The 27,226-nt window shown below is 39.9% G+C and overlaps 1 protein-coding gene across 1 annotated transcript; it reads right to left on the minus strand.

The window, feature by feature from the left end:
* Nucleotides 1–9: 9 nt before the first annotated feature.
* On the minus strand, nt 10–23,504 carry MMD (monocyte to macrophage differentiation associated). Its single transcript, XM_039885699.1, has 7 exons — nt 23,226–23,504; nt 15,780–15,861; nt 12,409–12,569; nt 9,431–9,505; nt 7,752–7,853; nt 5,819–5,888; nt 10–1,910 (listed from the first exon to the last, which is right to left on the minus strand). The coding sequence occupies exons 1-7, from the start codon at nt 23,249–23,251 to the stop codon at nt 1,710–1,712; spliced, it is 717 nt and encodes a 238-aa protein (XP_039741633.1). The 5' UTR covers nt 23,252–23,504; the 3' UTR covers nt 10–1,709.
* Nucleotides 23,505–27,226: the final 3,722 nt, after the last annotated feature.

A 27,226-nucleotide genomic window follows, 5' to 3' on the forward strand; every position in this document is an offset into this window, starting at 1 on the left:
AGACAGTGGAACGAATCCAAGTAACAATTTTATTCTAGTCTACAATTTTTTAAATACATTTTAGTGGTTTTGACAGTGTTACTTTTGAGCACACTTTAAATGAATCCACAGAAGTTAATATATTAAAAATAAAATACACACAATAAAACAACAGGCATCCAGATGTTTAGCATCATGCAGGTGGGGGCAGTCTGGTTGGTGTTATTACTGAGTACTTTGCCTTCTTAAGAATTCACCTGTGAATACCAGTTCTTCTGTTTCTCATTCCCATATAATTCACCAGAATCAGACAGTTTTAAATATACACAAAGTAACCTTCTTTTAAAGCCATATCAGTACAAAACTTCAGTGAATAAACCTCAATGTGTCATCAAACCAACAATTCCATGGATCGAACCTATTATTAGAAAAAACTCAATATCAGCACCCAATCTAAAGGCAAGGTTTTCTCATTTATTAAAACACCAACAGGATATTAATCAACAGAGCAACTAATATGTTAATCTTAATATAAGACACTAAGGGAAAACCAAAAATAATATATTAAATACTATTCCACTGAGCCAGAATATAACCCATGGACTATAGACACATGAGTTTCTATCTGTTAAACAATGCTTTAAATATTTTTCTATCTAAAAGAAAAACATGTCTCAGGAGAAACAGAGGTAAGGTAGAAATGGGAATTTATGCATCTAATTCCACAACTTAAAAATGGATATCAACCTGGTAATATAGAGCTAGGCGACAATGATTTAACCGTTGGGCACCAAACAGGCAATACCACTATTCACTATAATTCATAACATCCTCCAGGAGTTTTCAGCGGATGGCCAACTCAACAGCACGGTAATATAGATTGGATACTCATCCACTGTTGAAAGAGACCCTGAAGAAAATACGTCAAAGGCATAGAGAAAAGTTGAATCTTTTTTGAAAAAGTTAATGTTATCAAAATACTTTTCCATCATTAGTAAACCAAACTAGGTCAGGTATCTGGCCCAAAGCAGCACGGAATTCAGAGTCAGAGGTTGGCAGAAAAAGTTTGGAAAACTGCAGTTTTTAAAAATTGGCAATCTCTTCATGCCTAATAAAAGTATCAGAAGAGGTATAATGTTTGTTTATTTGTGGAATGTTGACAGCCTGCTGCAAAAATTCACATGAATGAGGAACAGCATGATGTGCGTCAATGAAATATTTTTTAAAAGTTTACAAAAAACTAAAGTTACTATTTAAAAAATAACCATGTTATGCCAAGATGAAACATGGTAAAAGTAGTGTAAGTTCTGTCCATGATTCTTTACACAGCCGACGGGAAAGTGATAGAAACAATTTTCTCTTAAAAAGGAAGCTTTGTTATTGCACTGACTTTTGTAACCTGACCTAGTAATTTAGAAAAATCATGTAGTAAAATCTGTAAAATTAAAATACAAAATTCTGGTTTGTAAACATCAGTTGGCCAAGTCTATCCAGAGTCCTGCATGTTAGTGGAATGGAATGAATAATTAATTCACTACCTTATTTATTTGCCGTGAGGAGGAAAATTCCAGAACACAGCATTTACACTTTCACAGTAATTATATTCAAACTATATAAAGAAAGTCAGTGCATTCTTCTTCCCCACCCCCCCTGTGCAATTTTCAGTTCTTACCCCACTCCCAAGTGCCATAACTGAAATAATACTGGTTTGGAGACCTAGTACAGACTGGTCATAAATGTCGCATAAAATCTGTAGGACTTCGGTAAAGATATTTCCAAATGGCGTAGTAATGCACTGCAGCTGCCGTGGCCACAAACAGGTGCCAGATGGCGTGGGCAAATGGAATGATGCCATCACTCTTGAAGAACACAACTCCTAGGCAATAAATTAAGCCCCCACAGGCAAGTTCATGAAGTCCATCTGTGTTATTCTGTCAACAGAGGAAGCAAAGAGGTTCTGAGGTTACTCTGATGTGACAAGTTAAAGAGATAACTGCAATTTCCCCTAAGCCTCCTGATTTTCTAGACAATGAAGTAGCTCTGCATAGACAGAATTCTGATCTGTAAATATAAACTAAACTAAAAAGTCTCACGTACATCCGCCTGCATTAGCCTTTGGGTTGACTAGACTGAACTAAGCAGTCAGGTTACAGGTCCTAGAGTAACGAGCAGCGCATTCTGCTCACCTACGGCATGCTTAAACAGACTACAATCGCATCCAGACATGGTAGTTTACTGTAATACAGCATAATCCCTGGCTTTCGACTTCCCCTTTCAAAGCTTTCTTCCCTACTGAGGTGTGCCCATGCCACTCCATGTATAATCTCCATCTCAGTCTGAGTGTTCACTTCCCTTTGTCCTCGTCAGACACCATTCTACACTGACTGCTTTCTTGAGACTGTCCCTGTTTGTGTGAGTTTATGACTTCCTTATGGCTTATGCGAGAAAAGTCATAGCTAGAAGTGACCTAAGAGATCAGAGATCATAAAGCACAACACACTTTCTAACCTTACAGATGTTGTCAAACCCTTTTGTATTTGAGCCTGGGCACTTCTTAGCTTAGAAGGAAGTTAACAGTCATGTGTGCTTTAGCACAAAAAGGAGAATTTTTAAGCTGCTTTGGGTTTTCAAATACCCTAGACCTATCTTCAAGATTAAACTGGGTTGTATGAATGAGAGAATCGAATAGAGGCAGGGCTTAGGAAGCTGATGAAAAGAGTCAGTCCCCTGGATTCCTGAGGACGACAAATACAAAGGTCTTGGGTTCTGCAGTGTGGGTAGAAACCTAGGCCAGAAGGTGGCAAGGCCTTGGAAAGGGACAGGTGTGTGGGTGTCCCGTAGGCCTGGGCACTGATAGCTGTAGACTAGTGAGCCTGGAGCAGGTCCTGTGGCCAATCCAGTAGGGGGAACAACGAAGTTCCAATGAAGCCGCCTACTTGGATGGGCCCCACAGGCCCAAGCGAAAGCAATGGCCACAAGGGGACGACCACAAGCTAAGAACCAAGCAGGATCTAGGGCCACAGGCAAGGACCAGTCCTATATTCAAAGTTCACATTAAGTCCCCATGGCTTTGGTAGGATCAAAAGATGAGAAGGCAGCTAACCCAAAATGACCACTCCATATTTCTCATTAACCTTGGTGAGATGGAACCTCAGCCATATTTTCATTTAAAACACACACACGGAATTCCCTAAAGGTTATGAAGCAATTAATATCCATTAAATATCCAAAAATGCTCTGTGTATGTACATCAGGAACATTTTTCTAGGGTAAGGCTTTCATTGGATTCTTAGAGCAGGATATGACTCCCAAATGGTAAGAAGTCACTCATCAAACACAACCTCCCTATTTTAGAGATGAAAAGAGTAAGGCCAGAGGCATAAAGTAACCTGAAAAAAGTCACATAGCTGGTCACTGACCAAGATACCACTCTTTCTTTCTCTCTCCTAAAACGATAAGCAAGAGACCAAACCAAGTACACAGGTTGGTTTTGACATACATTGTGTTAACAGATAATTCCTTAAGAAACCACATTTACCTTGTTAATTTCAAAAAAAAAAAAAAAGAAAAACCAGAACTTGGTTTATCCTAAAACAAACAAAATATATATTCTTCGTTATCTATTAACATTATCGTGTTGCTATGTAACAGGCACTGTCTGAAGCCCTCCACGTATTTATTCATTTAATCTTCACAACGCTAAATTGCATACTATTATTATCCCAACTTTACAGATAAGAAAAATAAAACACAGAGAGGATAAACAATTTGCCCAAGGCCACCTAGCTTTTAAGAATCAGGATTTGAACCAAGGTGGTCTAATTCTTAACTGGGGTGAATCTGAACCTCATCTTTTGGTTTCTCTACCCTGTAGTGTCTGTGTTCAATACCCAAAACTAGTTGTTTCATATACTTTTTCCGGTTTTGTAGTTCTTTCTGGTGGAAGGGTAAGTCTGAGACCCATGATTCTGACCAGAACCAAAGCTCTGTGTCTTTACTCACATGGTTGCTTTGGTAGTTCAGAGGGCTTAAGGGGATTCTTTTTGGTCTGGTCTCTGTCTAACTCTGCAGCTTTATCACAAGACTTGTGCTACCTGCACAACTACCACCTCATGCACATATGTACTCAAACAAGTACATATATACTCATGTTCCAAACAATGAACGATTTTCAATTCTTCAAAGATGCTAGTGTGCCCCCTTCCCCCACCCCGGGCTGTACTCCTTACCGACACCACTTGCATCACTCCTACTATATCTCTAGGCTCCTACTTGTGTTTCTGAATCAGCTTAAATATTATTTCCCTGGTACTTCTGTCATGTGCTCCCATAGCAGCCTGTGCTTTCTCCAATCACAGACACTATAAAACTTTATTATTGCTTCATATTTAGTGTGAATTGTATTTTCCTGCTTGATTTTAAGTTCTGTGGGCAGCAAGTGTGAGGGTTCCCCTGTTTGATCATCATAAACATCAGTCACTTGCTTCTGTACCACTTGTAAAAATGCCAATTAAAGTTTCAGGCTAGTAAAAATACTGGATAAATTTGCTCTTATGACACTCACAGGGAATCTACTTGAAGATCTCTAATGATTAATAACCTATCTACACAGACCTTGCTTATATTGCTTTGGGTGTCCTCAAACGCCCTCTAACTTTATGGCCTTCAAGGCAGACTTTCTCATTTCGGTCATTCGCCTCCCTCCCTTCACCATTCCCTGTTGCCTTTACCAAATAAATTATTTGTATTTTTGATGCTAGGTAATTATTCAAGCCATCATAAACCTCATATCTCAAAGAACGTATTTTGTTATATTCTCATAAGACATATTCTCTGGGGAAAAAAAAAGCAAACCCGTAACTCCTAAACTTTTTACAGGTGTTTTTGTGACCAGGGCAAGAACTATGTACGGTAAAATCGCATTCTTACAATGTGCCTATGAACATAGGAGTGAAATTACAGGTACAATTCTTCTGACCATTGCAGGCTGAGAAGAGAATTCAAACTGAACACAATGTGACCTCCTTAATTAACACAGTGGCTAGTGCCCAACAATGTATAGTATAAGACACTGGAGGAGTACATAAGCTAAAAGCCTAAGTAACCAGTTGGATGGATGGCAAGGTTGCAATATGTTTTTGTTTCAGATTGACAGATAAATTTCTCCATAGTAATTCAATCTGAAAAGGAGTTCAAAATATATACATGCAACTTCTTACTACAGGTCACGTTACACTTATACCCACGAAAGTCCCCAAGCAAAATTTTTAAGCAAAGTAAAAAAAAGAAAGTATTTTCCTAAGAAAGAGAAATAATGATTTAAAAGCAAATGAAAGGAAGAGTGAAGGGATTTGAGAAATATCCACTAAAATATTGTACCAGAAAACCTTTTAAGGTCCTTCCAATTCTTAAGATTTAAGAAGTCAGTAATTTGTATTTCCTTCATTGTTAAGAACCTCAAAATTCACCCTCTTCCATGGATTTAGGGTTAAGACACTAAGTAATTTAAGCAGAAATACCCACCTTCACATATCTCACATGTAAGTGGGGTGAAGAGTAGGGGTGAGGGTAAGGAGAACAGAAAGGTTACTCAAAAGAAACAAAAACAGAAGTTTACCGTATGGAAATAAACGCACTTAAATGTTTAACTTTTCCAAACTACGAACAGTAGCTAGTATAAACTGCTGGCACTTTTTAATTTATGTTTTCTTTTGAGCCTCTAGTTAATGGACGTGTCATAACTTCAGAAAGAAAAGCTATCATATCTATAGACACATTAAAAGTCCTAGCAATTTAAAAGGAAAGAAGGTGAAATTAAAATTACGAAGCCATTTCTTACCATCGATGTCACCACCAAGGCTGGAGAAAACCCCATTGTGAGATAGAAAAAGAGCTCAACCACCTTATACCTGCAGGATGGAAATGCAGTTAATTTAATGTATCTATTCCTACAACTCGTAGACCATTTCCATTACCAGTTTTTCCTTTTTTCTTTTTTTTGGGGAAAAAAAATGTAAACTCAACTATTCGAATGAAATGTATTTTCCCAGTAGGAGACCATTAGGCCTCTGAGGAAACACTGCAGCTGAGTAACAATGAATTGGCATTTCTTTAAGGACTAAAAAAAAGGCATTGAACTCCACATGCTACCTGGAAAATTATTTCTGCCAAATGTAGTTATAGTTGAAGCCAATACATCATGCATTTTCCTTTCCTATCCAAGAGTGTTTGCCTTCATTACCATTCCAGTCCATTGCTATAAGAAACTGAAATGAAGGTGGGCAGGGATACAACTTAGTTTATCAATGGCAAAGGGATAGTAGCCCTAAGAAACAAAAGGAAGGTATTTTTGTCTCTTTATTTTGCACGTATACAAAACACTCCAATTTGTAAGGCTCATCATCACATTAGGCTACAGAATGTCTGAAACGTTAAGAAGCACATTGTACTGAAATTCAACCTACATTTCTGCCTAATCAAACTAGACCCTTAGTTCCTCAAAGGCAGGGGCCAAATTTTATTTTTGTTTGGATGTGCAGGGCCTAGAACAGTACCTGGCACAATTCAGATACTCTCTAATATCTGCCAAACCAAATGGCTAAGGGTGACTCTCATCTCATTCTTAGTGTTTCATAATCGAAGTCACCATGAAGAATTCTTATCAGGGAACTGGAGTAAAAATGGGTTTGCAAGTTTACATTAGAAGGCCTGGGACAGGAGAAAAGATAGTTGTCTTACTTTACGTCCTATTTTATTCAAGGATATAAATTAGGAGCTTGAGTCCAAGAAGCCAACTGTTTCCTTGGACTTATATATACTGCATAACACCACTCAGAATTGCTAATTACGGTGAAAAATGCATCAAAGTGATTTTCAAAGTCAGGGAGAAGTTAGCAAAAACTACCATCTTCTTCTGAAAAGGGGAAACAATTTCATGCTTTGTCGTAAACAGGAATTATGTTTAACTCTGGGAGCCATTCTGCCAACCCCGACAGAATTTCATTAACTGTATCCAATGACAACAATGTCCTGGTTGTGAGTTTCTCAGATTCAGGCATGTGGAATAAGGAACTAAGACACTGGGGCCCAAATTCTGGATGAGTCACAAATTTGATGCATGTTCTAAATGTTCTCTTTTTTAAAGCATTAAGCTGGAATAAATGACTTCGAAGGTCTCCTCCAAAACTAAGCTTAAATCTCAATAAGCTTTCCTCATTACGTTACTTAACACAGGACTATGAGCTAGGACTAGTGGGTTAAAACATTGCGGCCATGGTTAGGATATAAAGAGGTTAGATGCCTTTCCAAACATCCCCTTTCTCAGAGAATCCCAGTTCGGAACAACTTCTAGGTTCCTATCTAGATAAGTGTTGTGCTGGGCATTAATATCTATTATCTACAATCTTCACAGGATTCTTAAAAAGCAGTTACTTTTCTCACATGATAATTATAAATCACAGAGGACAAGGCTAGTTTTCTGATAAGGCCAGTCTGCCTGAGGGTGTGAAACGAGGTCCGACTAGCTGTAAAATGAGAGTCCACCTTGTCCCTCAACTATACCATGCCGTACCTGTGCCATTCATTTCTTTCTGCAGCAATCTGCCCACCAATAAGGAAAACCAAATGGTTTTGAAGATTGGTTTAAAACGATACATAGTCTATTTATGTATTTCTACTATTTTGAAGTGCAAACAAATTGAAGTAAATTGTGATGGAGATAAAATTTAGGCAGTTAATTTTAAAACTATCAAATATAAATTATTTTCTCTTACTTTTCATGGTAGAGAAATACATAAATGGTTCCTCCAGCTGCCATGAGCCAGATAAACCAACGCATATGAGATGCCAGGGGTCCAAGTTCACGGAGATTTAACCTAAAAATGTAAACATGACAACAAAGAACAGAAATGATAAATGAAGGGAATTCATAGAGCCATGTTTTCCTCTAGTCTTAAAAACCCAGGATAAGACCAGGAAGAAAAGGCACTCAATATGCCACAGAGGTAACTGGGCAATTTGGGTAACATTAGTAACTCAAAGATAAAATTGTCAGTCAACCTTTCAGACTTAGAATGAGTTCCAACATGGTTTAAAAACAGAACGGGCACACCTGTGACACCCAAATTTCCTTATTAGGCAGACTGCTGTAAAAGTTGCCTGCCTTCTTATTTCTGACAATGTATTTGGGAGCAAATTACTTACAAAGCTTAATGAGAACCCGGAACAGAATCCTGAACTGGGATCACATAACCACAGCAGTTACCTAATACATAGACCAAGTGTCTCTATTATCAATCTCTCTGCCATGAGAGAACATGAGAAGAATTAGCCCAACATATAATATAGAAGACATTATGTATGAATTTAACCATGGACTCTTGTGAAGACTGAATTTTAAAACATTGCAAATACAATGGTACTAATTTCATATTAAGGATATGAGAAAACAACAAATGTTGTCCTGATTGGCTATTACTACAAAATTACTGTTTCCAATGGAAAAAGTACCACCTGCGTATCAAAAACGATATGTGAACAAACTGTCTACTGTAAATGCTTGATTCCACAGCCTACATTTAAAATTTTTTATCGACTTATTTTAAATTGAGGTTTACTTTACAAAAGCCTTTAAATGTTCTCCCTCCAATATAATGCAGACCTATAATTTAGTAATAGGTGCTGCAGAGAAAAAGCGCTTGCTTTTTCCTCCAACAGATAATTAGGTTTCTTTTGCATGATGGATGCTGCGTTAGAATCTAGAGGCCTCCTATTTCTAATGACCACAATAGTTGATGGCATAATATGGATTTCAAGTGTTTAACACTGGAACACATCTTGATACGGAAAACTAATGTTTCTTTAATTACGGTTTCAAGCAACAAGAGATTCTATCTGATCTATACCAAAAGATCAGGAAGATCAAGGAAATTGAGCAGACTACAAGATATTTTAAATAGCTGACGAATTTGGCTAGTTCTCTTACTCACATAGCTAAAGAAATGAGAAATGCACTCCATATGTAGAAGCTACTGTGCTGTAAAAGGAATCGAAGACAAACAGTATAAATTTCAAAAGGGAGCTTGTTTTCCTCATACATATTTATAGCATTTCCACTTAAACAATTAGATATCCAAATATTCTGAACAGCAGAAGTATACAGAAAGAAGATGGAAGGCAAGTGTGACGTATTTCAGACATGACCATGCTACTTAACCCTTCTCTTGAACAATCCAGTGCCAGATATACATTATGAATAGCAACATTCTCCCCTTAAACTTTGCGATCTGACCGAAGTAAATCAAAATGGAAAAAAAAGGCATGTATGTATGTATGAAGGGTGGGGGTGGCAAATAGTTGGGAATAGGGACAGAAAGTAGGGAAGAAAGACGGATTGAGGAATTGTATTTAAAAAAACCCTCATTATCTTCAAAATAGAAAGACTGTATCTTACCATGGAGCGTAAGAAGCAGCAATGAAGAAATAGATAACCATTCTATCGCACATATGAAAACAATGTTCCACTGTCCTAATGGGGAGAAAAAGCCAAGTTAGACAAAGTTCACAGAAAATTTTCAAACTGGATTATCACTCCACTATCCTGCGGTATCTATTCTTGTTCTAGTTTCTCAGGGCTTTTATAACTTGGTCTTTGAAGTCGAACAGCTATTTTCAATAATATGAAGCCACAAGTAAAAGCTTTTTATTACTTTTAAGATTGCACATACAAGAGATACTATGTATAAGATATAGGGATGGAACCCCAAAATAATCAGGAGCTCTGAAGTAGTTAAAATAAACTAAGAGCAATAACAAAAACCAAAACAAACAAATAAAAAAAAAAATATTTGCTACCAGAAGAAGGTGGTGGCCACCTGGATTTCTAAGCAAGTTCCTCCTTCCAAAACTGAGAAGTCAGGAAATGTACAAAGATCTGGCTCACTGAGCTGAGGTCTATTCACAAAAAGGACTAGACAGAATCTGCCCTTTACTGAGGTAGTTTAAAGTAGGCATGCATTGCATTGTCATGAATCCATTTTCAGTGTCTGAGGGGTGAAGCACTTGTATTAGATTTTGCCTCACCACACACAATGTCGACCAAAGCAGGCTGAGGGTCTTTCAGTCATGGTTAGTGTTAGTCACTAACCACATTAGTGAAGAAATGAAAATAATTTAGGTCACAGGTTTAAAAAAGCAAATGCCAGATTAATGCTTTTCAAACTTGACTGCATATCAAAATCACTTGGGGGAGCTTATAAACTATAGTCATGGACTCTAGAAGATTCTAATTGAAAAGGCTAGAACATGGGATAGAGGAGAGCCTTTTTTTTTTCTTTTTTAAAACTCCTTGGATGACTGATTACTAGCCAGGTTTGTGCCTTTCTAATTCTGCTTTCTAGATTGTTATGCACTATTACAGCAGGTAAAATCAGGCCTGCAATTTTACTCAAGCTCTCTCTCTTACTTCTCTGACCCTCACTTTCCTTACAGGTAAAAGAGAAATAATACCATCACTATCACAGAGTATGTGTGAACATTAAATGAGATAATGTGGCCATGTGCACAACACATAGTAGGGACTCACTAAATGCAAATTCCCTTCCCTCTTTTACTTAAGGACATACTTGGATGTTTTTTTAAAAAAAATTAAGGCAGAGCAAAAATCCACACTTGGCTTATGAGTTTATCAGTGCTATTTCAAGGTTCAAGAGAGTCTGGTTCCTATGACACCTTCTTCTCCAGCCATTGGCAGGGAGGCCCTGGATACTGAAGTAAGCATCTACAACTCTATTGATTCAGAAATCCAGACATCAAAGCCAAGTCAGCTGAGGCAACCACAAGTGTTGGATTGTGCCAAGAAGATAATGAAGTGCAATGGCCTCTGGGCTCTGTGATGGTGTGTCCTGAGAAGCCAGGACAGGTACTTTTGAGGCTCTCTTGTGAGGGTGTCCCAGAGCTCCCTCATGATGCAATGCTGTAGTTTTATTTTAAGCCCAGGGAACTGTCACCTTATAGGCAAAGGTAGCAGACTGCATACTATAAGCAATACTGTGAAGGATAAGGTGAAAAAAACCTCAGGACTAAGAGTCAGACGTCTTGGGATGATCAGATTCTGCTGGTATCACTGACTCAGGGAAGTCAGGCAACTTCTCTGAGCCTCAGTTTCCTGAGATGAAAATGAAGGGATTTTATGATCCCTAAGGATCTATCCAGCCCTTAAAATTATGATTCCACATGTGAGAAAAACCAATAATATCACAAGAACCCCAAATCCTGCTTTTAAATATATGTCTTTTTAATATTAGATTGACTAGTTTGAGATTTTTGGGGGGACATTCTGTATAACCAAAAGATATATTCTAATATTATTTTAAGTCACTCTAAGTCTGCTCTGAATCCTCTTTTTGAGAAAAAAATTGCCCTTTGGGTTGTGTAGAATCCATTTAATAAGCAATTAAATGGTGCACTGCTCCCTTTGTATTCCCCCAAATTAATCCTTTGCTCAGAGGAGGAATGCTTTTATGTCCTTCTCATTGAGAGGCTAGGTGCCACAGTATCGTTTGAAATGCCTGACAGCTAATAGGAGCAAAATATGTGAATTTTGTTTGAATAGCTACACAGGACCTAACTCGAAAGTTGAACTTCACAAGACAGTAAACCCAACCTGTAATATACCTCCTTACAGCTCATAGTCCTAGAGTGTTTGTCATTTTCAAATTATTTTCACACATATTATCTCATTCACCTATCATAATAACCCTGTGAGTCAGGTATTATTATCCTCACTTTAGTGATAAAGAAACCGGGGCTCCATGAGATCAGGTGACTTACGCAAGGCTTAACTGGCAGGGCCAGGACTCGAGCCAACTGCTGACTCTGTTTAGGGTACTCTGTCACAACCCTACAGCTGCCACGCTCTTTGAGTGTCCTTAGTGTGCTTGACAGCATCAGCAAATAGGTCTCAGGATTTTAAGTTGTAAGTCTTGGGGAAGTAGTCTGGTTCTGTTTGTGGTTTCTGAGCAAAGGCCTACTTTCTTTTGAGACAAATTGAATAAATTGTACCTGGGGCATGTGGGCAGTTGATTGAGAGGTCTGGCCTTTAGAAAATAGTCTGAACTTGAGATATTGCTCAGGAAGGTGACAGCACAACAGTGGGCAGATGTTTTAGACATGGTGAGCTACCCTGATGGACTGGAGAACAGAATTCTGGGGAAATCATATTTCAAGTACTCAGTCTTCTTAGATACAAATAGGGGTCCTCGGACTCTGCCCAATTGACAGAAAATTTCCTAAATAATGAGATAGCACTATAGTCTACTATAGGCAGGAAAGTGTCTACTCCCTTGCTTCACTTGACCAAAACATGCCATGTGGGAGGCTGGCCCGAGTCAACCATTCTGCTCTGTTGAAACAGTGTGCAATCCACTGTACCTTAAGTGGCTCTTTTTCCATGATACAATGTGAAATACTGTGGAAACGATGAAGAGGGCACAGAGGCCCATTCCATAAATCCATGCTGTTATCTTTTCCCAGCAGTCATCAGACAGCCCATGGAGGAGTGCACTGCCCACAATGGCTGGAACAATGAGGAACTGAGGGAAAGGGAAAGGAAAAGGAGAGCACACAACCAGGCTTTTACTGAATTGACACCTTTGTTAAAAATACATAGAATTACCGGGGACAATTTTAGAAAGCTCACTTTAAAACAAACATTTGCCTTTCCTGGATCATCATAATGAGAGCCAGGTGAAGTTGCCAGTTGTGCTGGAAAATAAGCACTGCTGTTCAGGGTCCAGGAGTTAGGCCCACTAATGAGTACATACAGTAAAGAATGCAACCGATGTTCTTTATCCTAATTTCATTAAACAAGAACACAATTCATCCTATTCTCTATGTGTTTTAGAGTAGGTACTTAAAATATCAAATGCCAAATATACACCCAGATTTCCAGGGGAAGTCCTGATTTTTAAATACTTTCCTATTTCTCCCATGAGCTACTGAAATTCCAGTATTTCAGCAAAGGATAAAAGGATGAATCAAGTCCTGTTATCCTAATGTACATTATGTGTATCATAATGTACACAGCATACACAAAAAAACAATTGTTCAAGTCCTATGTCCTGATTTTTAGTTCGCATCTGTACATCCCATCAATTTGGGAGCTACTGCAGAGTGAAAGGGTTTTGGTGTTATTTCATTTTTAATAGCACCTTTCAAGTAAGCAAGGATAATCCACTCCCACCTATTTGATAATTTTATAAGACCAGATTCTTGGAATTTTGATTTCTGCACCATATTTTATACTACATATGGACATAAATTGCCATGTCTATTATATGAATATGACTATGACTAGCAAATATCTTTTTAAAGACTTTGTTTTTTAGAGAAGTTTTAGGTTCACAGTAAAACTGAGGGACAGTAAATATTTTATAATAGCCATTCTAAGGAGAAATGAACTACTTTAGATATTAGAATAAGCATACATGGCAAAGAATGCAACCTTTGGCAATCTTATCTTTTCCCCCGACATCTACTTCTGTCCTCTTGCAACAGAATATTAAGTCCCCTAGATAAAACTGGCATTGAATTTTCAAATGCCGAAGTTTTCACTGGCCTAGATGAAATGAGAAAATTAAGGACAATAAAGTAAGTTTCTCATAAAATAGAATTTAATTTATTTTGAGGTTATATCTTTTCTACCTTTTTCATGTTAAAGTAGCCCCTCTTTAATAAAATGATGATGCCAGAAGTTTTTTGTTTTGTCTGTTTTAGAAACTTTACTGCTTGCTAAAATTCAAAAATCTGGAATATAGTTTAATAAGATGACATTTGCTGTTCTAAAAAATTAACAAGGATGTTTTTTCAGTTTTTCCTTTACTTTGTTTTATATAAGTGTTCCTTAATTTGTGACATATCCAAAAGAGATAACTTACGGGATTATATGGATTATTCAGGTCCATCTCAAGTAGGTGTTATTCCTAAAGGTGAGCTGTGCTTCTCAACAGCCAAACTATTATATTTAAATGTATGCTAAGTAACAAACACTACATTGATTCTTATTATTGGTCAGTAGTGTGGAAACTAACAAGGCACTATATCTGAAACTTTTATCAGTGTTCTGTAGTTGGTAAATTGAGAATATGACGGATGTTGTGCATGAGAGAAGAAACAAGCCATATAAACTGTTACTGAAACTTTCATATTTCTTTTATTCTAATCCTGCCCTAGACTTAACTACACACATAAAAACACACATAACTTTTTCTTATGGGCCTATGGACAATTACCTTCAGAAGTAATTTTACTTTTAGATCTGTTAAATTCATCAAACATTTAGTCAAGAATAAAAGATGGATATCCTGGCAGTTATAGAAGACAATTAAATTAGGCCATGCATTCTTTAAAACCAAGTTCGGACCCTCAACATTTTGATCCTCTACTGCTGGGAAACTTACTTCACACGAGCGTGTGTCATTAAGGCAAAAACAGGGGTCAGCTCAAGTCTTAAGAACTCCACTAAATCCTTCCTGTTTCCAAAATTTAAGCCATGGGTCCAGAGAGACTGTCCGCTGGAGAGGCTACTCTAAATTTCATTATTGAAGCCCTTTTGTGGAATCCAGGACAAGCATGTCAAGTACTAATTTTTTTCTAAAGAAAAAAAATTTAGTAAGATTCTAGCATATTAATTATTTAAAAATCTTTTTAGCACCTAAGGAAAAAGGACATTCACTGATAAATTAGGATAATGGTTCAGTATTACTGAGTAATAACTAAATCCCACTACTGTAATACATAAAACAGGTGCTTTATAAAGTTTGATTTATGCTAAATCAAAATGACCAAATGGCACTGATTAGATTATAAAGGGATCCACTGAAAACTGGGTCATTTGGCATCATGTTTCCTTTACACAAACACTGTGACTATTCTTTGAGGAAGGAGTTAAAGAAATGAAAAGGCACAACTTAAATTCAAGCAAATTTTATTCTAATGACATATATATGTAACCTACATATTGTACTAACACTGCCTTTAAAATAATTAAATTAGCCTGTTTTAAACACTCCACTAAAGAAGTAAATTGGTCTTCTTTTCTATTTCTTGTCTTCAGACTATACACCAATTACTATTTCTCCTTCGAACGTCTCACTAAAGGCACCTTTCAAAGAGAATAATGAAATAGTTTTGCCTTTCTTACACATTTTCAGTATTTTCAAAGTTTCTTATAATGAGAATGTTTTGCACTTACAAGAAAGAAAAAAATAACTAAGAATTTAAGGATTAGATCAGCTTTCTCTTCAACATAGAATAACATCTGCTCTGAGAAGCAGTAGCCAGTGTGGGGGTGGGGAAGGTGTGGCTACCTGTTTCAAGAGATCACTTAAGTAAAAAAAAAAGAAAGAAAGAAAAACACCTTTTTCAACGGTTCGTGAACTCTCCTTGTCAAAAGAACACAATTATCTTTAAAAGGCAAAATTCATTTCATTCCAGGGGTAACAGTCTTCATCAATAGTTATCTTTGGTTTTCCTATAACTAGGGTACTTCTTTTTATTATTCTTTTAAAGATCTTGTCAGAGAAAGCAAGTCTAGGATGGACAGAGCTGGCTGTAGGTCAGAGCACTCAAAGTGTTAGACATGCTCACAGCTTCTGGCATGACCCAGCACTGATACCCTGCTAGGCAGGGTCACAGAGATGGGTAAATACAACTAATCAGGCAGAAGTTACTGGAGATAATTGCTCCTTCCTCCCAGCAAAGCCTTCTGGGAAGGATGGAAAAGGCAGAAAACACATACTCACTGCATGTGTGTAACAGTTAGCAGCATGTTCATAACAAGTTGGTTTGTAGCGGCCATTGGCTGGGGCCCTGTGGTTCATGAACCTGTAGAAACAAAAAGATAGCATGTGAGAATAGCTCACAGAGTGTGAAGAACAGTGGGGAAGCCTGCCAGTGGTTTTTTGGTCTATTCTAAATGAAGAGGTGACTGCTAGAAACACCTAGTGACAGAACAGAACGGAAGCCACTAAACAGGTATAAACTGAGCCAAAAGCAATAATCCCAAAGTAAATGCCCTAGTTTACTGGATTAAGTATTCTTTCACTTTATTCAAAGAAAAACCTACCAACCCAAAGCAAACAGAAACCAAATCTACCTCCTTCAACTGGTACCCTCCCACACACACTAAAATAAAAATTTTTAAAGGCATAAGCAACTCTTAACTCTTAACAGAAAACAAATCATGGGAATTTTTCTAAACTTTACAATTCCATTAACTGCCATTAAATGAAAAGGGATACAATGCATTTGAAAAGTTTCTATCTTCTCTCTCAAAATTTATAAAGCTTTTTACATGTAGATCTTTAAACCCTGCATTCCATGATTAGCCAGCCTGTCCAACTAGTTGCCCTATATTATATTATCTGTTCTGGCACCAGACAGCTTAAAAAAATGATACCTGGCTGCCTCTAGGCAACCTTAATAAAAGGTATGTTTTTACCTGCATCCTTCCTGAATTAAGTTTGCTTCAAAATCCAAATACGTGACTAGTATCAGAAACTTTGGCTATAAAATTTATACACACACACACACAAATGTGTTTATGTATATACATATCAAAATCTGTGACACATACCCACTTTCCATACTTCCATCAGGGCTAACTTTGTGGCAATCAGCGACACAGTGAAAAGCATAAACACTGTGGGACCTGACTGACAAATAGGATTCTTCCATTTCAGTGTGTAGGTGAGGATCCCTCAAACCCCGCCCATTCCCATGCCATGCGTCATGAGGGATTCCGGTTTAGTCTGTCTGTTCTCTGGAGAAAGGGAGATGTAAACTCGGGAACACAGAAAAGCAGCTGCCTGAAAGAAACAGATGCAGGGAAGCAAACGGAGGTAAAAGAGCCCTAAGAGCATTCAGGTCTCAGAGGCCCCACTGCGCTCCTGTGTGTGGAGGCTGCAAGATGTCAACAGGTTTTGCACAATAAATGATCCTTCTGCTTGAGCCTGTTTGGAGGGGTAGATTTGGTTATCTGCCACTAAGGAGTCCTAGCTAGTCACACCTTATTAATTAAAATAATGAAACATGGTACCAGGCTGAACCTGCCTACCAGGCAGAGCCAGGTAGCCAAAAATTGGCTAAAGCACATGGTCAAGTTATTCTAAACAGTGCCAGTTTATGAACAAAAGACTAGCACTTTCTCCCTGAAGTGAGAAGGGCACATTATCCTTAGAACAAATAAATAAAAACAAAATGGCAGTCCCTATGAACTCAATATAGAGTTCAAGTGGAAAATCCACTGAGGAATGAATTTGGGACAGTGAAGTCATTTCACTTGGACCACCGATGGGTTAGCTATCTAACTAATGTGCGGATATATACTTATTGAATGAAATAACCAATTGGCTTGAAAACTGCGTAAGAGAAGGTGCAGTTAACGCCTTCAGAATTTATCCAAGCTATTCTCGCATATAGATAAATCTTTTCTCCCTTGATAATCCTTTAAATAATTTTACTAATTTCCTAAGGGAGGAGAGTGTTGCTATACAGCTCTTATTAGTAAAATGGAAAATAATTAACACTCCTGGGAAGAATGCTTTAAAACTGTCCCAAGCATTCAAGGATCTACCACATCATCACTCTGAGACATAACAACAGAGCTATAAGTAGGATACCCTATTAGGAATTTTAAAGGGTAAAGAGCAAGGCTCCAAGGTGGTACAGGGTAGATTAAAACTGAGAGTGCTTTGTAAGTAGGGTTTGTCTACCCACCACCAAGCTGCGGACTAAAATAGCGATTTATATCTCTGGCAGCCCAGTCTAAAAATAAGCCATTGCACAGCAGCAGGGATAGACTTGCACATTTTCTCCTAAAAGCAAAGAAGCTGGGTGTCCATGTTTGTCCCTGCCCACCTGAAATCACTCAGGTTAAAAATAAACTCAGAAGTGCTAGAGAAAAATATCCCACCCATGTGACTTAAGGTAGCCTCTATTATGCACAGAGCCAAAATCAGGTAATAAGGAGAGGTAAAAGCAACAGTGCTAGGAGCAGATCCCTGTTTGGGGCTCGGTGGCACAACTGTTTCATGGGAAAATGTACAATGTGATTTTTCCATCCCTCCCTGATCTGCCAGGGTACAATAAAGCCTCAAATAGAGGTTCCTGAAGAAATCACTCCTAAGACCTAAATGGAAAAGCAGATGTAAAATGCAAATCAGCTCCCACACACTGAGCCTATTTTCTAACCTCAAAAAAGAATGAGGAAGGTTCTCAAGTGTTCCGGAAAACAGCACCCGTTAATGGAAGGGCACTTCTGTTTAAGGCAGAGTAACCCTAATGGTGACCTAACGCTAGAACGGAGTCTCCAGTGTGCTTCCGAGGGTATGCGGAATGGCAATTTAGTCTTGGGTTATGGGAACTTAATAAAGCTATTATTTAGGCAGCGTTTGTTCACTCATTTCCTCACTTTCAACACTCTCTCTTGCTTTCAAAACTAGGAGAGAAAGAACAGGTAGTGACCTAGGGACACTCCTTAGCACACCTTAAATTTAGCCCAAGGCATTGTGCCTTCTGAAAGTACATCTGCACCCCACCAGCAGATCTCAGGGGCCTAAGATCATCAAATCCCAGATGTCTTGATTCCTGTGTTCCTTATTCTCCAAATGCAAGTGCTGTCAACATTACCTTTAATATATATTCTAATCAGTCCACCTCTCCACAGTTCCACAGATCCTATCTTAAATCAAGACACTGACATCCTTGGTCTATAAAAATACAAATTCTCAATCAGTAGTTACAAAATAGTCATGGAGATACAAAGTGTAGCATAAGGAATATAGTCAATAATATTGTAATAACTATGTTCGGTGTCGGGGCACTAGATTTACTGGGGTGATCACTTTGTGAGTTACACAGATGTCTAATAACTATGTTGTACACCTGAAACTAATATAATATTGTATGCAAACTATAATTGAAAAATTAAAAATATTATTAAAAAAGAACATATTTAAAAAAAATAGAATGACTATTCCGTACAAGAAATAGTAAATCAAGCTAAATTGATTTAGAATTGCTAGTCCTACAAAATATATGTATTTTGTAGCCAATAAACCAATAAAAATTTGTAATGAGTGTCTGAAAAAAATACAAATTCTCTTCATTGGTCTTCCTGCTTGTCCCCATACAAACTCTTCTTCATACAGTAGCCGCGATAGTCTATTAAAACTAGACCACATCACATACCCAACTCCAATTTAAAGTCTACCTTTGGCTTCTCAAAGTGGCCCGCAGCCCTGAGTGGTCCGGTCCTCACTACTTCTCCAGTGTCAGAGTCCAACTTCCTTATTCTCCATCCTCCATCTACACCACCTCCTTTCTGCTCCTCAAACCACCAAGGTCCTGTCTGCCTCAGGATGCCTGCATTTGCTGTTTATTTCTGCCTAGGACATTCTTCTCCAGAACGCTCAGCTCTCCTCACTCATCAAGCTCAGCTCCAATGTCACCTCCTCAGGTTTTCTTCACCATCCTACCTATAGCATCACTTCAGCCTTCTCTCCCCACCAGAGCCCAATCACAGTTAATAAGAATCTAATCTTTTTAACATGTTTTTAAATTTCATCTTCTCCTCCACAGTAGCGTGAATTCCACGAAGGCCGTCTTGTCCACCATTTCTTGTTCACCAAGCACAATGCCCAGCTTATTGATGAAGCTTAATAAGTAGGTGCTGAATGAGTAGAAAGGCAGAATTCTGCCTGCTGCTCAATTATTTTATCTTAACCAAGAGATATCCCACTGTTAATTGGTTTCACTGGGGATTCAGCAGGTTCTGTATGTAACAAAGAGAAAGACACTGTCTTAGAGCCAAAAGAACTCTGAATCGCATAAAAAGAAAATTCTTAAAGGCCCAGGCTATGAACATTCCAAGAGCTCTTTCACCATCACTTGATGGGGCAATGTAAGCCGACCCCTGTGCACAGTAAATATTACAAATGAGCATGATGTTCAGAAAAAGTGTTCACTACCAGAGGTGGTGACAGTGGTGGGAGTCATTTAACTTAATTATTAAATAAGGGAGAAGGCACATATAAGGAGACTGACTACCCCATGCCTGTGAGTCGACGCTCTGAGAAAACCAACAGGCAGCCTGAGAGACTTCCAACTGCTTTAAAATAAGATGCTTTATCTCATATTCGATAGGAAGCTAACCAGTGGTCACCAGGCTGGTGCTGATGAAAAAAGGCATTCATGTCCTTGGATTTTCAGTCGCAAGGCTAGAGAAATGAGTATCCACCAAGATGTAATAGAAGCTCTGTGTGCCTAGGCCTCTGCATTGTACATACAGATGATGCAGTGTGGACAAGGAGACAGAATGTGGTGAACTGGGAGCATGGATGATGAAAGGGACAAGAAACTGAACTTTGATCTGCTCTTTCCTAGCTATGTAATTATGGCCAGTTCCTTTTTATTCTCAAACCCTATTTGCTCTTCTGGTAAATGGGTATGAAATTTGTCTTCCAGGGTTACCGTCGAGGATGAGATAAGTAATATACACTCAGCCGCTGCCTGGCACAGGCTGGCACTCAATCAATGTTAGCAGTTATTCTAATCAGAGATGCTGTGAAAGGGAGAGAAAGCCCTACGGTGGGAGGCACAAATATGGAAGTGACAAAGCAAGAAAGATAAAATACGCTTTGCATCCCAGTGGAGATTTTCATATCCCAAGCTGTTTGAGAAGCCATGTATGCATAAAGCCCTCCACTTAGGACAGTGGGCTAAGTTTCCTTACAGCCCTCCTCCACAGAGATGGCAGAACACTAGAAGTTGATCTGAAGCCACAATGACTGCCAAGTTTCCGTTATGAACAAACCAGCAGGGTGTTCAGGTTTTCTTGAAATTGAGGCTGAGCCACAAACTATGGTCTCATGAAATGTTTTCACAGCAATCAAATGCTCAATTTGATTGCGTCCTGATAAATCTATTACAAGGAGCACATGCGTTCAAAGGCAGTGTGTCCTATCCCTCCCTTCTGTTCCTCTGTAATTTATCTACCTGTTAACTATCCTGAATGTTTAAAAGATATAAAATGAACACATCTTTATGAGGTACCGAACAGTACTCTCAGCATTTTACTGTTTGGACCACCAAAACCAGGACTTTGTTATATTATTTATTTTCAGGCTTTATTTCCAAGTTCAAATTGACCCTTAGACATATCTTACCAATCTAGTCTATAATACAAAAATAAGAAATTATGGGATCGCTCGGTCTTCAAATAAAATCAAGGTGGGTCTAGATGTCAAGAAACTGTTAAATAGCATTGATATTGTGTGGCCACTGAGAAAAGTACAAAGTTTATGCCATACCAAAAGAAAGTTCCTGTATTTTTCACTTTTAAATGAATGAATAGAGCACAAAAATCACATTATAGCTGAGATAGGTTAGGGTCCAGCAGAAATAAGAGAGTTCGATCAGCTGAGATGATAGGATCCTTAATGAAGTTTGTTTTTTTTTCCATTTCTCTCCACACTTTTTTTTGTTATTTTCTTTTTATTTCTTTTTCTTAACACTTTGAATGTTTGTGCAATGAAGAGTAAAACAGGCTCTTTTTCTAAAGAAGAATTCAAAGGATCGGAAAGAAATACAAACTCTTAATCAAATAAGGAAGAATAATTTCACAGAATATTGCCACTGTTCTCTGAAAACAGGAAGAGCACAGATGTGCAGAAGTATAACCAAATCAAACAAACCACATGCACCGGGCTTTGCCAATCATGTCTCAACACATGTTACATTCTCCCTTAAAGCCTCCAGTCTTCATTTCTGCCTTCATGTTCTAGAGCCAGAACATCATGGTTCCTTTTTGCCTTTAGAAGCACTGATAAGATGTTCCCACTGGGGAAACAGTGCCAGGGATTCAACACCCTGATGAGCAATATTCAGAAGTTCATTCAAGTCTTCAGACTGATCGCCCTTCTGATGGTACAGACCACCACAACTCTTCCTATGCTTTTTTTTGGCTTCTTTAGCCTTTGGGACTAGGGGGAAGAATGAAATAAACCTAATGGGTGAGAGGGCATTGAGGGACTTGGGGGGTTGGAAAGGAAAAAAAAAAGGCACTTTAAAGTTTTGAAATAAAGGCAGAGCCTAAAACTCAACAATAACCTCCTGGAAGATTTCATGCATTTTTTCTTCCTTCAGTCCCCCCTCCCCTTCCCCGTCACTGCACATTTAGCTAGCCTGCTGGAGAAGGTCTGGGAATGGAGACGGCTGCCTGATTCAGACAAAAGGATGGAGAGTTACCACAAACACAGGAAAGGTGAACTTTCACCCACTTAAACGAAGAATTTAAAAAAAGCTTAGTTTCCTCTCGGAACCAAAGCCCAGCCCCCATCTATTGCTAGATGGCAGAGACCCAGAGTCGGGATTAAGGCCACGGTGCCTCCCCAGGCTGGCGTTCTCACCAGCTCTCCAGTCAATGAGCAGCCGGCCAGCCTTCCGGTGGCGCTTCCTTGGTTCCTCCTCCTCGTTTCCTAACACCGGCGCCCCACCAGCAGATCATACACCAGAACGCTAACCGGCCCCTTCGCAGTGCCCAAAATAGCACCGCCCTGCGACGCTAAGACTGAGAGCCAACAAGGCCCCGACGTAGCCAAGCAAGCTAAACCAACAGAGCTTGCCTCAGTTTCCCTGTTGCTAGGGCAGTTTACAGACAAAGCACCCAAAACGTCCAGCACCCCGCTTTACGACAAATCTCGCTGCAGGGCGCAGGAGCTACCTGGCCCTCCTTCCGCTAGCGCCCGGGGCCCTCCACCTGTGGGTAAGGAGTGGAAGCCAAAGCCAGGGTCTGAGAAGCCAGGGTCTGAGGACCAAGGAACAGCGCTGCGGCTGCGGTTCCTCAGAGCAAGAGTCCCGCCTGGATGGGGACTGGAAGGCGTGAAGCCGGGCGAGCAATGGAATCAATCCTCTGGGAGGAGGGCAGGCTCGGGGTCCAGGGTCTGCAAATCAGAGGTCCGCAGATCGCGAGGGGGGAACCCGGGTTAGGAACGAGATCACTGTCCTCGTTGGGAGGGGATCGCCCAGGGAGAGCAGGACGGGGAATCCCCGGGGAGCTGGTCCCTGGCCAAGGCGTGGGATCCAGGGGAGATGGATCCAGGTGAGGAGTAAGGACCCACGAGGGAGGAGATGGGATCTGGGACCCGCTCCCGGCACAGGCAGCGGCGCGTGGGCTCCTTCCCTCTCACCGCTGGAATCGATTCTTGAACTGCATTGATTCTCCGCTCCTCCTCGAGGGCCGGGAGCTCCGTCTCGTCAGCGCTGGCGGCCGGGTGCACGGCCCTCATGGGTTAGGGCTGCTCCGGAGGCCGCCCCGGTGCCCGGCGGACCGCTTGGCTGGGCAGGGACGGAGTGGACCAGGCCGGGGGTCGGGACAGGGCCGGGGCCAGACCCGGCAGCTGGGGGCGGGAGGGAGGCCGCTTAAGCCGCCCCGGCGCCTCCCGCCTCCCAGCTTCTCCGCCCCCGGGCACCAGTGCCCCTCCCCGGAGCCCCGCTCCTCCACCCCCCCCCGCTCCGCCCATCTGCGTGCTCCCGCGGCCGCCTGCGCGTCACTGCTCCGGGCGGCCAATCAGCACCCCGAGCGGCGCGGCGGCAACGCTGCCATTCAACCTGCAAAGGCCGGGCGGAGGGGCGGGGCCTCGTGGCGAAGGGGCGGGGCTAGAGGAATTGAGGGCTGGAGGGCGGCGCGCTTCCATCAAAGGTCGCGTTGAAGCGTGAGAACAGGAGGCAGATGGGACAGGAGGAGAAATTGTAAAGAAGGTGAGCCAAGTATCTTAAAAGCAACTGTGAAGAAAATAGCAACAAGAACCCCTGTCTGCATTCTAGTCCTGGCTCTGTCATTCATTCATTCTTCATCATTCACTTCTCCCTTCCTTCATTCATTTATTCTGTCACCACTCTGAAGGCTAGCTTACCCTAGACTATTGTGTGAGGCTCCAGAGAAGATTTAAAAACATTTTTTTTTTTGGTCTGTCATGTGAGGATATTGAAATCACTAAGGGCATCATCTTACTCTGAGATTCAAACGGGGGTATCCTCTACAGGGACCCTTTAATGTTGTCTTCTAATTTATTTTATTTTATTTTTATCCAGGCAGTTTCCAAGTAGACCAAAAAGTGGACTTGAGTCAAGGTCCTGTCGTTGAACCTAAACTCAGACGGTTTGCTGGAAGACAGGTTCAAAACAATAAAAAAAGAAAGTAAATGATGGGTGACTTCTTGGTCTTTTCCCTTATCATCCTGGAATTTAGGTGTTTTCCAGGGAGCTTGTCCACACCCATCCCCCCAACTCCAAACTGGAGACTGTCAAGGGGACATAAGGCCAGCCTCTTAGGACGTTTTACTATGCATGCAGTGGAGCATTGAAAAGCTGCAAATTCTTTCACCCATAATTCTAGTTTCTTTTCCTTTAATACCCTCCGAGGGGCATGATCTTGAAGGGTGCTTTCCATGGTTATTTTACTAATTTCCCCAAGAACTCCAGGAGACAGGCATTGTCTTAACTCATTTCACAGATAAGGAGACTGAGAGGTTTAGAAATTTGCCAAAGTCCAAGCTAGAATTTGTACCCAGCTTTATCTAACACAAAAGCCCCAAATCCTTTCAGTATACCAGATCGCCTCTCCCTAAGTTTTAAAATAATATATCTCTTTAAAAAAAATTTTTTTATACCACGTCAGAAAAATGAGCATGAATTGAAAGTTTACTAATCTGCTCTGTCAGGCCACTGGGCAAAATGAATTGGTGAGGGAGGAAAAGGTTACAGAGGAAATAACTAATAAAAATAGATTAAAATTAATGGTATGAAATAACATAAGAAAGGTTAAAAAAAAAACAATGAACCAACAGATGTCAGCTCACATTCTGTCAATGACTTAGGACTTTGGAGAGATAAGAAGCTATTAGAGTGTGGTGGGGCTAATTAGGGAAAGGAGTATGGGAGAGAAGGAAGTCTGGAGATGGATTTTAAAAGAGATGATGGGGTATGACTTGGCACAGCCTTTCATATAGAGAGAATGGCTTGAACAAAGATGAGACGTGGTCAGTATGGGGGAAATTTGTGAGAGGCCACTGAGGTTTTGAAATACCAATGTGAATGGCATTTACCCAAGGAGGGAAAAAAATGACCGAGATAAAAATCAGATTAAATTGATAGAGTAAAACACCTTGACCTACAGTGGTCTCTTCCACAGTAATGCAATAGTATTAACTGAAAATGGCTTGTTTAAACAATATGATCACAATTTTAAATCAGTCTCATTGTTACTGAAACTCTCCCTCCAAAGTAAAAGCAATCCTCAAAAGATAAAAATACAAGAGACAGCTTCGAATTAATTATATAAACACCTGCCACATTTTTTTTAGGTATTCTTTTGAATCTGTTTCTGAGAAGGAATCCCGAGTATGTTTGCAGAAAAGAGATCCTAGATTCGACTCAGAGATTAGTGGGTGCAGTGGAGCAGAAGAACATGGAAAGTTTTTCCCATTAGCAGGACGTGACATTTTTGTCGATCTCACAGATGTAGTTCTTCTTTCTGCAAAACTGCATACACACATTTGCATGGGCATGACCTGCGCCTACAAGAAAGGATTGGTGTTGGAGCTGACACTAGCCAGTTCAGAGGAAACTCTTGGGAGAACACCTGCCCTGCTCACCGAGGGACACAGAGTTCCCCGACAGGATGCTGACCATACTAGGGAGTGCCTGGAACTTAGTTCTCTGGCAGAAAGCAGCAGCTCTGCTCCGGACTCTGATTCCAGATTCCCTGAAAGGTTGCCTGACTTTTTTATTGCAAGTCTTGTTCTGTGGAATTGCTTTCCTTTATCATATTTGTTGCAAGTCTTGTTCGGTGGAATTGCTCTCCTTTGACGTATTTGTAAAGAGACCTATTCGTATTCAATAATAATTGCTTTCCTTTATCATATTGAATGCCAATAAGTCTCCTTACAAATATGATAAAGGAAAGCAATTATTAAAATGTAAACGCTCCCAGCCTTTCTCCTTTCCTGAAAAGAGGAATTCCATCTTTTCCTACTTAGTCTTTTATGCACATTGTGTCTCTGCCAAAAGTCATATGTAGAAATCTTAATGCTTAAAGATATGGTATTAGGAGGTGGGGGCTTTGGGAGGTAATCAGGTCAACCACCATCCTCATGAATGAACATAATGCCCCATAAAAGAGTCCTGAGAGAGTTCGCTGCCTCTTCTACATGTAAGGACACGGGAAAATCAGCAGTCTGCAATCAGGAAGAGAGCTTTCACCAGAACCTGACCATGCTGATCTTGGACTCCCAGCCTCCATAACTGTGAGAAATAAGTTTCTGTTGTTTATAAGCCACCCAATCTGTGCTATATTGCTACAGCAGCCTAAACAGACTAAGACATTTGACCTTTGAGGAGTACTGTCTCTTTCATACCCACTTCCTGGACTTTCATGATGAAAACAATAGGAAGAAAAAGATTTGGAGAGAAAGGAAAGGCCTACATAGGTTGGCTATATTGATCTACATGATGAAGATGAGTAAGAGTAAAAATATTTCATAATCTAGGGGATATTGGTAAAGGTATTCTGTGAGGTGGAGAGGAATTTAGCTAAGAGGACTCATAGAATTGTGAGAATAGGAAAAGATTGTGAGAAGTTATGCTAAGAGTATGAGTTGGATACCTTAATATTTTCCAACAAGTAAAGTTTGGAGTCCTGTCTTTATTATTCTTGTTGTTTGACTGTATTTATTTGAAAGTGACTTTTTTTAGAGACTGGACCAGATGGAAGGGTATGTACTATGGTTATACAGATTCAACTTTTTGAATGTCTAACATGGTCTTGGAAATTTGCATCTATCAAGAGCGCCTTAAAACTATCCTGTGAGGTAGGTAATATCATGTCTATTTTATAGATGAAGAAGTAAAAGCTAAGAGAGGTTTTCTGAGTTACTTAAATTTGTAAGTGTAAATTAAAAAGTCAAGATTTCAGCCCAGGTTGTCTGACCCCAAGTCCGGTGCTTTTCCCCTTCATGCTTCCCTGGAGTTGGGGCCAGACAACTTGGGCTCAAATCCTTTGCACCTGCCTCGTGGGTTCTTCCTCCCAGAGGAAACACAGACCTAAATGATTCTGTAAAAGCACAGACAAGTACGTCAATTGTTACTAAAGTTTTTGTGAATATGCAAGAGGGAATTACATTGTGCATCA

This window comes from Pteropus medius, unplaced genomic scaffold (genome assembly GCF_902729225.1).
Source record: "Pteropus medius unplaced genomic scaffold, Ma_sr-lr_union100, whole genome shotgun sequence".
Taxonomy (NCBI): Eukaryota; Metazoa; Chordata; class Mammalia; order Chiroptera; family Pteropodidae; genus Pteropus; species Pteropus medius.